The sequence below is a fragment of the Pararge aegeria genome, chromosome Z (genome assembly GCF_905163445.1).
Source record: "Pararge aegeria chromosome Z, ilParAegt1.1, whole genome shotgun sequence".
Lineage (NCBI taxonomy): Eukaryota > Metazoa > Arthropoda > Insecta > Lepidoptera > Nymphalidae > Pararge > Pararge aegeria.
The window spans coordinates 15,817,300-15,835,439 of NC_053208.1; the positions used below are offsets into that span (position 1 = coordinate 15,817,300).

Below are 18,140 nucleotides of genomic sequence, written 5' to 3' on the forward strand. Positions count from 1 at the left end.
CTCATAAGTGTAAATGAGAATGAAGTCAATAAAATTAGGGTTGTTTTTAAGTTCCTTAATAAGAAAATTGAAATATACGTTTGAAATTATTAGATATCAAATCTGTAAATGGATGGAACCTTATTGGCAACCTACCCCCATTCGAACTAGTCTTGTAGATGCTATATTTTATATGCACTTTGTAAGCAAAGCCGGCGTCTTAAGTTTCAAGTAAATACCTATGTATTGCACAAACCTTTGTAAAGAATATGCACAAATGTGTTAATTTTAACTTTATTTGGATACCTATAAATTGTAATACATCTTAATAATTAATCTTCTTATTCTATAGAATAAATGATTGATGTCATTTTAGTACATTTTACTTGGTACCTTGGGCTGCACAAAGTTTAATCAACCGGATCCGGCTACAGTGTTTAACAAATGTATCTCCGAACGTATCTGGATTATGCTTAATCTGTCTGTATGGAGCTATCAAACTGGTCATCCATATGAAAAAAGATAACGCTGATGTGACGCTACTTTATATGGTCTTGTAATCCAAAGAGATGAGAAGATCGTGCGTTAACTTGCAGTAATAAAGCGATTGACCAGTCCAGAGGTGGTTCTAAGTTTACTCTGAATTTTATTTGTATCTATAGGTATAACAAAACTGGAGATATCACCTAGGCGAAATAGCAATGGTTGAACTTTTATAAAAGTCTGTATCATCCAGTTACAGACTTTGACGTTCTTATCCTTCCTTTTCTTCCTATCTTTCTTCCGAGAGCATGCGAGCTGTTGGCCTGGGCTAATATAACTAAACGTTTACGTTGCCAAAACGCGCCACTTCGCGTTGTAGCAGCCCGGTGTAAAAACTTGTATCGCTTATCTGAGAACATTGAAGCACAATAATAAAACGTACATTAGATCAATGACGAAGAACCTAGCGTAATTATTATACGACCGTTTTCACTTCGAATACTTTACTACGAAAGCCAGTGCATCATCCGGGCACAGTGGTTCAGCAAACATATCTTTGAGGTTGGTATCACATCACATTTTAAAATTTGATTGGTGAAAACAGCATCTCGAAAGAGTAGGTAAGCGTGATTATGTTTATGAATACTAGTTTATTAAAACAAGCAGACTTGACGTAAGGATGCATAACTTTGCTTATGATTGCCATACCGCATATTTATAAACAAAATTCGAGATTACCTCGATGTGTGCCCTATTTTGTTTTGAGTAGTATACTATTAGTAAAAAAAGGCTTTCCGTTAACGGAAATTGTATGTTTTGATCCTAATATTATTTATTTATTCTTACAGTTTTGTCATTACAGGAAAAGTTATCCTAATGCGACAATGCATAACTATAATGTATATGATAAAATCCAAATCGCTATATTTGTGAGTTCACTCAAGAGCGCGACAAAATAAATCCGGCTTCTCAGCTATCACATAGGAGTATACATTGGATATAGATTAGGAAGCAACTAGCCGTAGTTGGTGATGATATGAATCGATCATCGACCGAATAAAAAACAGCAAGCTTCTATTACAATTTATTAATTCTAGAATCACTTGTGAGTGTTACAGAAACATTCTGAAAGAGTTGCATGTTAGCATTATTTTTATTGCCCAAGCTATATCAAAAAATATATAAAATTTTATAGTGATCACAGCAAACAATCAGTTCGTTTGAACTGATTTTATATGCGCTATGCTATAACTCTTATATTATTTTAAAACTACTTTTATCCTTATAATTATATATTTTTCATAAAGCTTGGACATACCTTGTACATTAAGAATTCTAAAATATGAATTACTTGTAGATTTATTACATAACAATATTTTACTTTAATTAATCGAGATCATTGAAAACTATTTAGAAACATTACAGATACTTAATGATTTTTACCGTATAGGGTATTACAAGGAGACATTCTAGGTGCGATCTGCCATCGCATCGCCAAAACTATCATCTAAAAAGTTATATTTAAAAAAATGGGCCCCGGCAAGTGTACACGCTTGCGGTTTTTGTTTTTTTTTTAAATAATGGAAATCTGAAACTAGGTTAATAATTAATATACTTCATAAATTTATCTTTATTAGTGCTTGACAAGTGGTCGTGATATTGACAGATTTTATATTGTAAATTTCAGCTGTCTGTTCTCCCTCTACGCTTAATCTATGCCAAACCTACTCCTCCGTTTGAGAAATATGCTTAAAAAGTAATGCAAACTATTCTCTTCACAATGATATATATACTATAATTATAGGGGCTTCGTAGAAGCAAATACACAATTACCTTTGGCTTAAAAGAAAAGACACAGCCAAATGTATTATTCAGATACCTATGACATTTTGTTTATTATTTTGTATATCAAAAGCCGAAAACTAGTAATATTATGTGAATTATTAAAAAGTTATTCTGTAAAAAATACATAATTATTGAAGTTAAAATCTTAGATTTACCATTTGATTTCAACTTTCGTAACAATATATTCTAAACTTCTATTGGGTAGGTATATTACTTATTATAAATTTAAAAAAAAGTCTACACAGAAACACACCTCTATTCTTATAAATTCGTTTTTACATTATTTTAATGAAATGTTGTCATCTAGTCTGCCAGTATCAATCAATAACCAAATTCATCGAGCTTGATTTTTGACGCGTTTATCGTAATATATATTTAATCTACTCCATATTCCTTCTTCAAAGATTACTATTTTTTCTCAGTAACAGGAGCTGAGACTGATGGATTCAAAATTATCTTTCTAACTTCCAAAGAAGGATCCATCCGTTCTATCCATCTACTCCATTAAACGATTTATTATTCACATAATATTGCTGAGTCATTTTAACGTTAAACATTTAGTTGCGACTATAATTCGTTTGAATAAATTTTAAAGTTAAAAAATTCGAGGGAATACAGCACTAAAAACCCCTTCTTGGAGATAATTCCACCGGCGCCCACAATTTCATCGAACCACTACTCTATCTGAGCTGTTTCTTCAACTCTCGCTGTCGTTTTAAGATCTGATGGCATTCTTATCATACAAATTACTTTTATATAACGAGTGAAGTGCTCGTACTTCTATTCTAAATGCTTTTCCGTTAAAGCTTTAGGCTCCTTGTCTCTCCTAGTAGTGCGATTTTGGTACAGATTACGTTAAGTACTAACAACTAAACTTACAGGTCGTAAATAGTGTATCTTTTTCTACACGGAACACAGTGGACACGTGTGACAGCGCAAATTTTAGACCTGTCAATTTAGTTGAGAGATTAGAGTACCGCAGTTGTTAGGTATTTGACTGCTTTCTTTATTGTTTCAAATTAACTATTTTTAGTAACATCCCTTGTGCTGGAGCCATATAGATTTTTAATTGAATATTATTTAATTCAACACTAGAACATAAAGTATAAATTTTCGATAAATCATTAAAGGAAATGATTTTGTTAGATATAAGAGCTCGTGATCACAAACGCTACTGATTGATTGACTCAGCCAGTCTTACAGTCAAAAGTACTTACACTCTTATAACGTCATAAGACTGTAAACAATGTGTATTGCTATAAAGCAGTTTATTCTTAGACGTAAGGATCATAATCGTGCGTGACAACATAGGGTCTCCCGGATTCAAACATTTTAGAACATTCCTCATATATCCAAAAATAGTTTTTAAACCCTTTTTGCTCCTAAAAATAGATTTGAACAAGCGCAGTTTACTATCAGTTTTTACATTTTTATAGGCTTGTGACGCCATTGCAGTCACGTGACTATATACTTATTGTTAGCTTTAAAATAAGAATAAAGTTCATTTGAAACGAAAAAAGCAGTCATATACCCAATTGGCCCGATTTTCAATCCTTCTTTCCTCTTTTTAAAGGTAAAACAATCCTTTCCCGTAGAATCCAACTTTTTTAAGGCGTATGCTTACCTCCACTTTTTTGTCCTATATGTCCTGTATGTAAGCATGTATATTTGTATGTATCTATCTATATGTAAATGTATAAGTGTATATTTTTTAATACCATGTAGGGTTCCGCAGCCAAACTAAAACCACTTATTAATTTGGTCATATTACAGTACATACAGCCATTTCGTTTTGAAACGTTTTCGTTTTTTGTAAAGGTAGATAATGACGCAAATTCTGTTGTACACGATTCTCTAAACAAAACTAAATAGACATGAATTTAAGTAGTTATGTCCCCTTTTCAATGCCCACCGTGGAAACGCACTATTTTTACAACTACGCAACTTACGCAACTGGAGTTTAGTTTAGAGTAAAAATAAAATCGGCTCCATTAATACCAATTTTGAAACGAAAACGGAGATTTTGTACACCTACGAAAAAGGCATGTAGATTTAATCTTCGCCTCGAATGATCCCTCATACCGATACGAGTCACAACAGTAAAAACAACTTGATTTTGTTCATTGTGATCTTAGTGCAAGTTCTTTTAAATGGTGTGGCCACGGAACCCTAACTTAGGTGCGTTCTGATACGTAATTGACCAGTTGTAAACATCATGGGTTTGTTAACTTATCGTGCCCGGTAGCTAAAATTGAAACTAATGACATCATATTGCATTGTCTTTGTATATTATATTTTTATAAATATGTTCCGTTCCTATTTTAATAATGTTTATTTCGGTCATTCTTTATAAAACTATCTATATATAATAAATAAAGCTGTAGTTTGTTTGTTTGCACCCGCTCTCTAGAACTTCCAATCGGATTATAAAAATCTTTTCCGCTTTTGATAATCAAATTTCTGAGGATGGTTATAATCTATTTAGAACCAAGTAACGACCCTTAGGTGTCGGGCGGGCGGGCGATGAAACTCGGTGGGTCGTTTTACAAGTTTTACGCTAACGAAGTCGCGGTCAACCGTTTGGTATATGAAAAGCTTTTTTCCGCTACTTCGTCCGTTTGGATCCGGTTTCGCGGGATTAAAAATAGCATATGTGACATTCTGGCTCTTTGACTATATTTTTGTAAAAATATCACGTTTATCTGTCGCTCCGTGGAAAACACTTCTGATAAAGCAAATATTAGTTTGAACTGTGAAGTAAAATCTTAATATATTTTACCTATTAAGGAACGAGGGCGACTGAAAACACTCGTATGCAGGGAAAATACCATGTAGTCTCATATTGCATCCTGACGCAATTTGGTGGAATCACCAATTTTTTTATTCTTCTACAAGTATGCCCTCGACTGCAATCTTACTTGGTAGTAAGTGATGATGCAGTCTAAGACGGTAGCAGGCTGACCTGTTAGGGGTTTCTACACGGCATCGTACCGGCAGGGCCACGACCGAAGCCTCCCACGAGACCAAAGAAAAATCAGAAATATAATTTTTCCAAATTTCTCCGGCCGGGAATCGAGCCAGGACCAGGCGCTAATGAGACCACAGAATCACGGAGGTCGCTAAAAAAACAATAGAAACTTAAGTTTGCTTATACTAACTACATATAATATTGCCGGCTAAGTAAAATTGTATTTTTGTTTGTCGGTTTATTCCAAAACAGTAATTACTTTTTAAATTATAAAAGCATTATTACCTGTAGTTTTTGTTGTGCATAACGCTAAAGAGAAAATAGTATGAATAAACTATTTACAATAATTAAAGTCGACATACCCTAGTGCCTAATAAAAAACGTTCTTACGTTCTTTTTTGTTCCAAGAAATTGTAAGTACTATAAATAATTTAAACCTACACACAATTTATTCCGTATATAATATTAAATTTAGTTTTACACGTTTACAATACATTTTTATTTTAATAATAGTGAACAGGATAACTTAGAAATTAGCAGCGAGGTATGAAACTAGAAAAGGTAAAAATTATGAAGATGATAAAATAAATCCGAAAATGGTGCCAATTCTGTTTTACCCAAATCATAAAACTAAATTGACAATCTACCTGTAATCTATTGTTATTGGTATTTAATTTTGATAATAATAAAATAGCTTAATAATAAATCTAAAGATTACCGATGGATTGTATAAAGAAAATGTGCTAGATATTTATGTACAACAAAATTGACAAGACCTGTGTGAATTGTATTTGAACATTAGATTCGTTCTTTAGTCTATAATGTATTTTGCCACGTTAGTTAACGCGATATACAACGGTCATCGATATGGCGTGAAAGCGATCGAATATGTGCAATGAGTATACGCTGTGTTTTTACTGTCAGCCCATTTAATCTTTCTGATGAATAATTTAAGTTCACTACACCAGTCACACATAAAATGACCGCGTTGGATTGAATTGATACGGCCGCCGCACCGCGCTACTGACACTCGATATAGGATGCTTTTTAACACCAAACAATTATTTTTTCTCATTTATAGAATGGGTAAATAAATATGTATGCAATTGGACAGAGTAACTCGGTCACTGTTGTATTGTAAAAAGTAACATTGTTAGTGAGTAAAGTTCTCACGACTATAGCCTTAGTAGCTATAGCTTATACTATAGCTTAGTACAATCGCTCGCAGTAGAAGAGTCGTTTACGAGTGTGGAATTACTTGACATCGGAGTAAAATGAATCTTATTTGTATTGAGTTAAAGATCAAATTTGCCAAGTACAGGATTAGCAAGTTTCATTACGTTTTCACTATTGACGAACAAGAAAATGCGCAAATAAGTAAAGCCTTATATAAGGAGATTCCTCGTCACACATCAACCGTTCACAAATAGTTATCACACGAGTAAAAAGGAGCAAGCCTTCCGCAGGCGTCGCGGGCTGGGCGTTTCAGGTTGCCATATCAGGCGGCCGATCGATTCTTTATATACTCTTTACACATATGATACGGTAAAACAATGGCGTTCATATTGAATTACAGATTTTCGTTAACGTCTATAGAATATTCGTTTTCATGAGACCTAACAATAAAAACGCGGATAACTGCAGTATTGCGATTAGTGGGAATACCCAATTTAAATCTAGTACATTGAGGAAAAACTATGTATGGTGAAAATTCTAGCTTACCTATGTATTATATCGATGAAATGCATAAGTGAATAACAACAATTGTGAAGTGATTTTTTTATCGCCGTAGAACAATTCGATCTTCAGTAACTCTTAAGCAATATTAAAAATAATCGAAGTTCACTAAGCGAGTGATAATAAATTAAAACACTGAAACTTCTGCATTCTGCTTCGATGCACCTGGAATCGAACCAGAGACCGTCCGAATTATAAAATCGAAGCGCTTACCACTGCGCCAGTCTCAAGTCGACTTATAAAGAATTATTGTTAAATTCCTATCCTGGATTCAAAAAAGGCGCATTACTTGAAAGAAGAGTAAAGTGACTCTACTATAGAGTTTCGACCGAGCGGAGACAAACAAAGCGATGACATTTTAACTTTCTTAAGTCATTGCTTAATTTTCGTCCTTCAGTGAAATGCTTAGAAATATAAATTATAAATACTTTATAAACATTTCAAGGTCCCCATCACTGCTGTAGATTGATGTTTTAACATAAAAAGAAGTAACCCGAAATCACTACTCTTTGCATTACAACATAATGCAAAGAGTAGTGAGTTTAGTTTAGTTTGTGGAATGTCAATTTAACAAAGCACAAAAATGGCTGTTTATTTCCTCGTTTGACTGATCGTTGTTAGTACATAATATAAATTAGACTCAGCTTTCTCTAGATAACCATTCCTCTGGATCCGCAAGCTCCTCTGTTGAAGAGAGGGATCCTAAGTCCAAATCCACAAGATCCAGAGTGCGTGAAACTGCCAACATACGCTTTAGGAGATTCCGCGTGGATAGAAACAGAAACTGTAAAAAAGAAACATATTGTTTACTAATCGGTTCCCCGTAATTTTTATTTTCAAACAATTTTAAAATATGAAAGTAATAATCTGTTTTTTTTTAAAGTAAATATACTGCGACATTACGCACAACGCCATCTAGCGCCTAAGAAAGCGTAGCTTGTGTTATGGGTACTAAGATATATTATATATATATTAATAAGGAAGAATGAGGAATATTTTTAAGAATAATATACATAAATACTTATAATATACAGATAAACACCCACACACTGAAAAAATGTTCATCAAACATATTCCAGTAGTAGGAATCGAACCCACAGCTTGGTGGACCGTAAGCCCCCTCATTCTGGAAGGAGACTGGTGCCCAAATGTGGTCCGCCGGTCATGGGTTGATAAGGGCGTATTTTCTAATTACATGATTTATTATTATTCTTATTTTGCTATATTCCGAGAATAGCAGGAGAATCTGTACGGTGTTATTTATAATTTCGCATCGCAATAATTGTCTTAACAATTATTCATTGGTAAATCAACATCTCCTGAAGATGCGACGGTTTCGGAGCAAAACGTGCGTATCAATGTATCCTACATTGCCGAAGATCTATTCGGTGTATAATAAGGATTGAAGAAATCATAAATTACACCATACAGATAAAGAAAAATACGCTTAATTTAATATTTAAAATAGTCTATCTTGTGAGAGATGAGAGTGGAGCCTGCTTCCAAACAGCCTTGTCGTTTAAATTTATCAATCGTATAGTAACTACTACGATTTATTAAATATGTTTTAACACTTTGTTTAAACGTATGCATTGGTAGGGCCAAAATTACCCTGGGAATCATATTTTAAAAGCATGTTCTCAATCCCACAAATTACTTCTGCGCCTTTCGCAAACGATATGCAGATGTCACTAACTTATGTCCATTTCTATTACAAAAATCTCCACTACTACTTTCATTTTTACTAAACATCACTATGTCCACTTAAAACAACAGCGCTTTGCCAGAAAGGTCGCATGTTGTCACACAGTACAAAGAGTCAGTGAGAAATAAATCGCAGATATTCATGTCGTATCACAATGGGCATAGAAAACAAAATGGTAGTTACCTTTATCTCCCGGTTAAGCGGCAAGATGGCGACAAGCCACCATAGCCAAATGGGTCCATCCGACGTTCTGCCCAACTCATCAGGGTTCATATCGAACGGCAGGTTGCCGAACGCGGTCTGAATCTCCTCGCGTACACCTTTCGTACGTAAATCCATATTTTGTAGCCAGTACGACGCTTTACTGTACACCTTGACCGCCAACCACGGCAGGTCTAGGTCTCCGAAACCCGTGAGTTGAATGTCGGTCAGCGACTGAATGCGAGCCATGTCACAACTGAAAACATTATGACATTTATAAATAAATCATAGTAATATCTATTGTTCCTTTATATCTAAGGAGTCAACAAAGAGAAATGATCACAGAATAAAGAACATACAGAAACCGTGTACTGAACTTATATTGAAGCATCAAAAACCACTCTCCACTTTAGTAGTGTTTCTCATACAGCAGTTGACAGTAATTATTTTACCCCCAATGTTCTAAACGTTTACTATAAAATGGGGAAAATGGTAAACGTTTGTGAGCTAGCAATATTCAACGGGTGTGGCTTGCGTAGTGTGCGGGGCGGTTTTCACTGTTTTTGGACAATGCACCGCATGCAACAATGGCTGCATGAGGGTTCTGTATGTTCTTAATTCTGTGGAAAGGATAAAATATCTTCTACCATAGTTTTATTAACTCTCAAATGATACATAAATAATACCACAGGCAGGGGACAAAAATCCCCTGACAAGGGATAAAATTAAGGTGATACCCTCCCAAAACACGGTCACAAGGAATAGGTTTTCCTATTTGAACAATATTTATAATTGCACGTATATTATTAGGATTTTATTTCCACTTGTGCGCCATTGCTTGGAGTGTTGATAGAGCTATGGGAGAAGATACAATTTTACCTTTCCCTGGGAGGAAAATGTCTTGCCCATGCTAGCCATGCAGGGACCCTCGTAGCTTTAGTTTTGAGCATACGAATGTAGTTATACTCATCGTATCCTACCATCTATTCCACTTTCCACTTTTTTAGCGGCTTCGCACGTTCAGGTTTACTTTAAAAGATCACTTTTAATGATAAGGCCGCCTTTGCACCCTAGCACTAAGTACTATTACTGTTTTCCTTGTGTTTTCCTATTGTGTTGTGTAGCAATATTTTTTTTTCTATTCTATTCTTCATCTTCATGGGCCGATTTGAGTAATGTTTTATATATAGACTTAGTTTTTTTTTTTTTTTTTAAAGTTTGTTTCTTAAAGTTGCGAATAACAATTTACCCGTCTTTCTCGTATCTCTCAAGGACCCTGAAGCGTGAAACTCCAATAGTAGACACGATGCAGCGGCTGTCTTCAAATACGACGCAGTCACGTATCTCCAGAACCTATAATCAACATCAGTCATTATCAACCCATTACTGACCCACTACATGAGAAGAGGCTCCACTCAGAATGATAAGGCCGTAATCCACCACGCTGGCCGAGTGCGGATTGGTAGCCTCCACACATGCAGGTTTCCTGACAACGTTTTCTTCCACAGTTAAAGCACTTGATATTTCGATTCCTTAAATTGCAAACATATATAGTTCCAAACCTGCCGTAGATCGAACTTGATCCTTGCCAATGGGAAGGGCTTTCACCGCTTACGTATATGTTATGTAAAATCCTATTGAAAATGCGAAAGTTTGTATCGATGGATGGATGGATGTTTGTTACTCTCTCACGCAAAAACTACTGAACCAATTAGACTGAATTTTGGAATGGAGATAGATTATACCCTGGATTAACGCATAGGCTGCTTTTTACCCGGGATAATGTATGGTTCTCACAGGATTTATGAAAAACCAAAAAATCGCGTACGAAGCCACAGGCAACAGCTGGTATATATAATTGGGTACTGTTTAACGCAGTAATTAACTCATGCCGCATATACGTGATTAACTTTATAGGTAAAGCGCGTAACCAAAATGGATGTCCAATTTTTTTTTACTAGAAAAAAGTGGTTTTATAAATTCAAAAACTAAAGATAACAGAACCATACACCAGATACTTTTACTGCTTGTTTTTGTATGGGATGGCATATCTAATACAATATTTTATTTTATTTTATTTTATTTTTATTTTTTCTTTAATTGGAAAACCAACAGTTGTAGATACTAACTAGTTAACAGATTGATTGACTTAAAACTAATAACAGGTTTCCACAGATAAGTCTTATATAAACAAGGGTACCTGATAGAACCCAGCAGAAACGCAGCAAACTAAAACAAAGTGTTAAGTTTACCTAGCATGCAACAGTTTATCTACTAATTTGCGACGTACACTATTCATATTACCATAAAATAGGTCAATTTCAGGGTCATTGTAAACAGAATTAAGAAGGCGAGAGACACGGATTAAAAAGTAATTAAATCTATTCTTAGTTTTAGTTAAGGGTACGTGCAGAATCTTTTTATGCCTAGGTAATCGCGAGGGTACAAATAAATCTAACTTAGTAAGTAATTCCGGACTATCTATTGACCCTCTAACAATGTTAAGTAAGAGACAAACGTCGGCAATGTTTCTACGTGTATGAAGGGGTACAAGGTGTAAATCCGAACATGATATTTCGTAGGAAGTTTTAGGAAGGTGAAATTTGTGCTTAAGGAATGTAATGAATTTCTTTTGAATACTTTCTAATTTATTGATATAAATGTGATACGCAGGATTCCATATTTGGCAAGCATACTCTAGTTGACTACGGACCAGTGAACAGTAGAGGATTTTGATGGTTTTCATTTTTTTGAATGGTTTACTAACACGTATAATAAAACTTAAAGCTTTAAATGCTTTGGTCACATTAGCATCTATATGATAATCAAAAATTAGTTTAGTGTCGAGGAGTACCCCGAGATCTCTTATAATATCAGTTCTGTTAAGGTTTTGATGTTTTAAAATGTAGTCATAGAGAAAAGGTTCCCTTTTCCTAGTAAAAGATATAGAGTTACACTTTAAGACATTAAGATCAAGTTTATTTTGAATGCAGTAATCATCTAATCTAAACAAGTCAGCTTGTAAAAGTTCCGCATCTTTAACATTATTGACTGTACGAAATACCTTCAAGTCATCAGCAAAAAGTAAAAATTTTGAATGTATAAAGCAGAGATCGATATCATGAATAAAAATAGTGAATAAAAAGGGTCCCAACAAGGACCCTTGGGGCACACCCGACGGTACTGCCATCCAATTTGATTTAAAACCATTTAACACAACTGTTTGAAGTCTGTTATTAATATAAGAAGAAAACCAGAAATATTGATCGAAGATCGCATAGTTTTGACAAACAACGGTTTGGAGCCGTTGGGATATTTTTTACCACGTCTCCCGCATCAGGCGAAGAAATTCATGTGCTGAAAAAGATGGTTGAATCTAAGTATATGATTGAACTCACCGTCCCATAGTTAGCGAAGGTGTAGGCGAGCATTCCGAACCGCCGCGATCCTGATTTCAGAACCCGCTGCACCATCAGACAGTAGCGCGGATCGAACACAAACAGCGGACACGGCATCCTGTTAGCAACAATACGTGTTTGTAAGCATTTCACTCGGTAATACCTTTACGTCAACATTTGCACGTTGCAACGTAAGAGTAAAATGGACCTGATGTTAGGCGTTATAGAGTCGCCAATTTTGTATCCCAATTTTTATCAAGAGAACTGTGCAGAGGAGATCGCACTTTAAAACAAGGAAGTTATGAACCAATTTACTCTGACGTTACAATGTTTCGATACTCATAAATGTTTTATAAACTCCTTTTTAAAGAAAAGTAGATTATGAGACTGCGGAATAGTTTATGAAATCACTATACCTATACGTACTCAGTAGGGTAATTTGTAAAACAATTTTTTTTTTTAATTTGAGCTATATTTTGTTCACAATGATTTAAATAAAATCAGAAAACTAATAGGTGCACTTATGGAGGTTACTGGAACTCCAAAGTTAGAAAGCATTTCATGTATTTTATTTGCAACATTGAAGATTTTTTTAAATGCGTATTCTTATACATACAAATGTCGTTAACACTTTGACTAACCTTATAATCTATACTAATAATAAAAAGAGGAAAGTTTTTGTTTGTTGTACCGAATAGGCTGCGAAAGTACTGGCCAGGTTTTAACATTTTATCTCCTACAGATAAGCTGTAATTGCAAATAAAATATTATTAAGTAAATCCGGCAACCTATCACACTTGTCTACCCCACTGTGTATACGCGCTGCATTTAAGCCTTTTTTTTATCTCATTAGCCAAGGCACAGAGTATTTTTTTTCGTAGCATTACTTTTAATAAGTTAACTACATAGTATGGAGGGTAGAGGTAAGGAGAGTCTAGAGATCTTATATGGGAGAAAATTTGAAAAAGTGTCCAGTTGTTGCGCTAAATAACAGTTCAATAATCCTCCACAATGGCGCTGGTGGATGCACAGGGTATGGTATGAATGTAGCAATCGTAGATGAATTGAAGTATGCCGAGTTAAAAAATTTAATGTCATTATCGACTAAAGTAGTTAATTATTGAGAATTTCAACAACTTACGTTGTACAAAATATTGTGGTAAATATAACCTTACTTCCTTGTATCTCCATACTTCCTTGTTTATTTTTCAAGCCTACTCTAACAATATTTATATTTGGCGCTTCTTTTAAGAGTTACCCTGATGCAAATGTGGCGCCATCCTAATTTAATACATTTTGACGACACTTTTTCATATACACAGATGACTCTCCTTACCTCTACCCTCCATACTACATAGGTTTTTATCAAACTGATTTAAAACTACCTCTTAAAACCGTCCGCCTTCGTTAAGGCAAAGATTCTTGACAAGGCAGCCAAATGACCAAGGGAATACAAAGACTACTCAATCTAGCGACAGCACTTTGAAGAAGATATAAAGCAAACCCGACCAGAAACAACCCCTATAAATTCGACCTTAATATGATATTTTAACTACTCCTTTAAATCCTCTATAAGAGATTACGAAACAGTAAGCTTATTGCCAACATTACAACACCCATTGTCATTATAACCATTATATCATCCAAATGGATGATATTATGTTTTACTGAATTAAATAATAACAGTCCTTTGTATTTTATTTTTGATACTTCTGCACAAAGGTTTCGCAACAGACAGCCATTCTTACTGCTCGTCGCTTGGTGCCTGTATGTAATTTCAAAAATGGAACATTGTCGTTCACGCACATTTTACTACCAAATCGACACACGCCCGAGAAAAAAGTAGGTTATTCGAATCCCCGTTATTTTGCTACGTTTTTTTTATTGTTTGATTCAAGTTTAGATATTTTAAACGCTGCAAAAAAAACATTACACGTGTCGAATGTACCTAGTTTCATAGAAATAAAATAGTGAATTGGTAAACAGATATTCCACCGACTACATTGGGACCCAGACCTTCCAGTTCCAACATCAAATAACATATTCAAGTGACTTTTAATAATTGCATTATACAAAATGTTAATTCCTACTTCAATAAATAATTATTTCTTTAATGCTTAGGTTACATGTTTATACTCAGTAATGGATGATATTAGATTACTAGGACTCGCTGTTTCACTGTTAGCAGCAAGCCAACAGTTCCAGAATATTTTATAGACGATTCATATTATAGGTGAAGATAAAATCTTGTATGCAACCGTTGATAATTAGGCATTAAAACACTCGCGTGATACTATTATCACACTCGGGGTAGCTTCATGTGATAAACCCACATTCGTGTTTTAATACCCCTTATTATGCGACAGTTGCATAAATAACTATCTAATAACTACGAGCTTCTTTTTCGAATGGATTTTGAATATTTCTTCGAATGTTTTCGAACATTACATTGAGACTTACCCAGGATAGGCCACATGACAAGTAACAACAGGCAGCTCATCTGTTTCGTCGGGCACAGTTAAAGCGTCGATAGAAGATAGAATGGAGTTGATGAATACAGTGTCACGAGTCTGGAATGGAAATATTAGGATTTAAAAAAAAAAAACATCGCTGACTTACAGTGGCGTGCATAGGGTTTTCGGTCAGGGTATGCATAAAAAAAATAGGTACTGAACATGCTATTTTGATGTTACTGTATAATTTTATTTGTGAGTAGGTACCTAACCTAACATTGTTTGTGATACCCATGTAGATCTTCTCATCATCTCCTATTTCCAATAGGTATAGTAAGCTCTGAGACGACCGACTAGCGAGTTTTTAAAATTGTCTGCCATTGCGGCAATTACAATAAATAATGTTTTTTAGTGTAAACAATAAACAAACATAGGTATTATTATAAATAAATAATGAAACAAAACATTGATCACTGCTATTCGCCTGTTTCTGTAAGTCAGTCAGAGCTCTTTTTACGTGCCGCTCCTTGTAGGTGCATTCCTTCCTTTACGAATAATCTCAATTAAACGTTAGTTAAGAATTAGCTCTAAACTTACCTACATTTTCCAAGCACACTGAACCATCAGATCACACGCCGAATAGGTATAAGAACTTTCTTACACTAAGAATATTCCTCACAATCATTTACAAACAGTACACTGTCACAAAGGTTAATGTTAACAATAATAATTGTAACTATTTACAAACAACCGTACAGCAAACAAAAAAAACAGTAATTAATTCTAATTCGGTGAATATAAGTTGTTATGACAGAAGGTAAAAGGTAAACAATAATGGCGCTGAGCGATCGCCAGCGATAATGAGAATATCATAGTCAAAATATGTCCGTAATATTTTCTTAGTACACAAATGCTATTAAAAGTTGTCATTTGAAGAATATTACTTCATCAGTTACCAATGGCACCTGGTATACGTTAATAATTTATTTAACATAATTCGGCAACTTTTAATTTGGTTATATTAATATACTTTTTGAACAAATTAGGTACTTATAAATTTCTAAAGACCTTGAAAAATTCATTGATAAATTTTTTAACTACAAAAAAGAATTATTGCCGTTTAAAACAATAACAAACAAAGCAAATTACTTGTGCTTATAAAAAACAAAGCATACATTTGGATTTCAAATTTCCGTAAGCAGTGCTTTTAAGATTTGCACACAAGCGAAACCCCTATACTGGAAACCTGGAAAACTCGCACACATAGAAAGAGCCAAATATTGTGTAAGCACGCACGCGATTATATCACTACACACCAGAACTTCCTTGTGTGCTGGTGCACACAAGTAACGACAGATGCATTCAATCGCCGTGCTTCTATGGAGACCGCGGCGGCGCGGCGCATTAATTCGAGCGACGAATAAACGATTTGCCCGGCAATGGATACTTAATCGTGAAAACCCCAGCTAATTTTATGAGATTTAAATTATATTTAAAGCGTTATTTTTTAATTAGGGATACTGTTTACAACTCTAAATTATTAAAATATAGTCGAAATATAACGCAGTTTGTCTATTTTAGTTCTAAACCATGACACGGGACTTGTCCATTGATTTACATAGAAGTGCGGCCGGTTTTAACTAGATGGCGCTTTTATAGTTTTCTATAAATTGTTTAATTTTTTTTCAATCTTTAAATTTTAACTCGTCCTTATGGTCTGAGAGGCCCTGAGGTCAGGGTATGCACTGCTTATTTGCATCTATGAGATGCACGCCACTGCTGACTTACTAATAGACACTCTTTGATGAAATATATATACTAGACTAGATAAGCTGTCAGTCAGCTCCTCACCGACGCATTGGGACCAATTTAGTATGTTTCAACCCAAAAAATCAAACTTTACATTCAGTATTTTTGAACACGCCAGGGTAGCGGACTCGTCAGATTTCTGACTGCGGACTGTAGCAAATTGAGCTATCAGAGATAGCATAATCCACCAGCCTTTTTTTTTTTCGTGGGAAAAACCTCATCGATACCACCGCACCACAGGAAGGCACAGTTGTCACGTCGGACTTGTACCGGCTAATACCCCACTTTGTTTCAACACTTCGCCTTGTGGCTGGACCTCGGGAACGCTAATCTAAAATGTTAACAACCAGTTTTGTGTTTTAATAAATTGGCGGCACTCTAGTGAGAGAACTGTATACACTCACCTCGGCAACATTGAAATTCTCCAACGAGCTGAGACACAGAGCACACTTCTTGTTGTAGAACAGGGAGCGTTCAATGCACTCCCGACAGTACGTATGGCCGCAGGGCGTCGACACAGGGCTCCGGTACGTATTGGTGCAGAGGACGCACTCCAAGTCCGAGGCGCTCAGCCAACTGCGGGCTGACTGCTCGTGCACAGAACGGCGGAGTTGACGCGATATACTACTCCTTGTAAGTTTGCCGCCCATAGCACTGATTGTCTGAAAGCCAATACATGCCATTTATCCTCATTATTAATCCATTACCGGCCGACTGCAGGGCACGGGTCTCCTCTCAAAATGATACGGGTGTAGTCCACCAAGCTGGCCAATAGGCGTGCTGACTAAATTTGAAAAACTGCCCTATGATGTTCGTACCAGTATGTAACAAAAATCCATATTATATCAAAAAAAAAAACAAACTTTTTTATAAGAAATAAAAAAAAAATATTAAGGCTTTCTTGATAAAAAAAATGGCAAATTATATTTTAAAAAATATATCCCGCTAAAACGCTCGCCGGGCGTCATGGCAAATTAAGAGTTTTTGTAAGTCCTTGATCCATAGCTTAAGATTATGGATTTAGGTAATAATAGTATTATATTAATAAGTAACAAGAAACTTAGCAAGTGATAGTTTCAAATCACAAAGTACTTGATATACGCAGAGATTATCGCAGCGGTATAAAATATGTTTGCGTCATAATTTTGAACTCGGCGTTTCGCCTGTCATGGCGGATAGCTTGATTTTGCAGTTTTATTAATTAAAAATAAATTCCAATCTCACATCGAATATAAATACAAATACGTTTTTCGTAATACATAGATCAACTAATACAACGGAAATTGTATTTTAGCGATTCTTTGTTACTGCCTTCATGCCCGTTGCGGATTAGTAGACTTCACACGGCCTTGAGAGCACCTGGAAAACAGGCAAGCCGGTTTTCCCGCGATGTTCTCCTTCACCATTCAAGCAAGAAATATTTAATTGGATGAATTATATAAAAAAACATTTACTCCGTTACAAGTTAGCCCTCGACTGCAATCTCACCTGGTAGTTAAGTGACGATGCAGTCTAAGTTGGTAATGGGCTAACCGGTTAGGGAGCATGGCAGTTATATCAAA

The 18,140-nt window shown here is 35.2% G+C and overlaps 1 protein-coding gene across 1 annotated transcript in view; it reads right to left on the minus strand.

Moving 5' to 3' along the window:
* Positions 1–1,533: 1,533 nt before the first annotated feature.
* The window catches only part of LOC120636031, a 44,479-nt gene continuing 27,872 nt past the window's right edge, over positions 1,534–18,140 (minus strand). The window contains exons 8-13 of the mRNA XM_039907276.1: positions 16,983–17,240; positions 14,777–14,886; positions 12,317–12,434; positions 10,168–10,271; positions 8,901–9,174; positions 1,534–7,796 (exon numbers count right to left, since the gene is read on the minus strand). Of these exons, the coding sequence (XP_039763210.1) occupies positions 7,653–7,796; positions 8,901–9,174; positions 10,168–10,271; positions 12,317–12,434; positions 14,777–14,886; positions 16,983–17,240 (1,008 nt within the window). The 3' untranslated portion in view covers positions 1,534–7,652. The remainder of the gene's footprint in view (positions 7,797–8,900; positions 9,175–10,167; positions 10,272–12,316; positions 12,435–14,776; positions 14,887–16,982; positions 17,241–18,140) is intronic.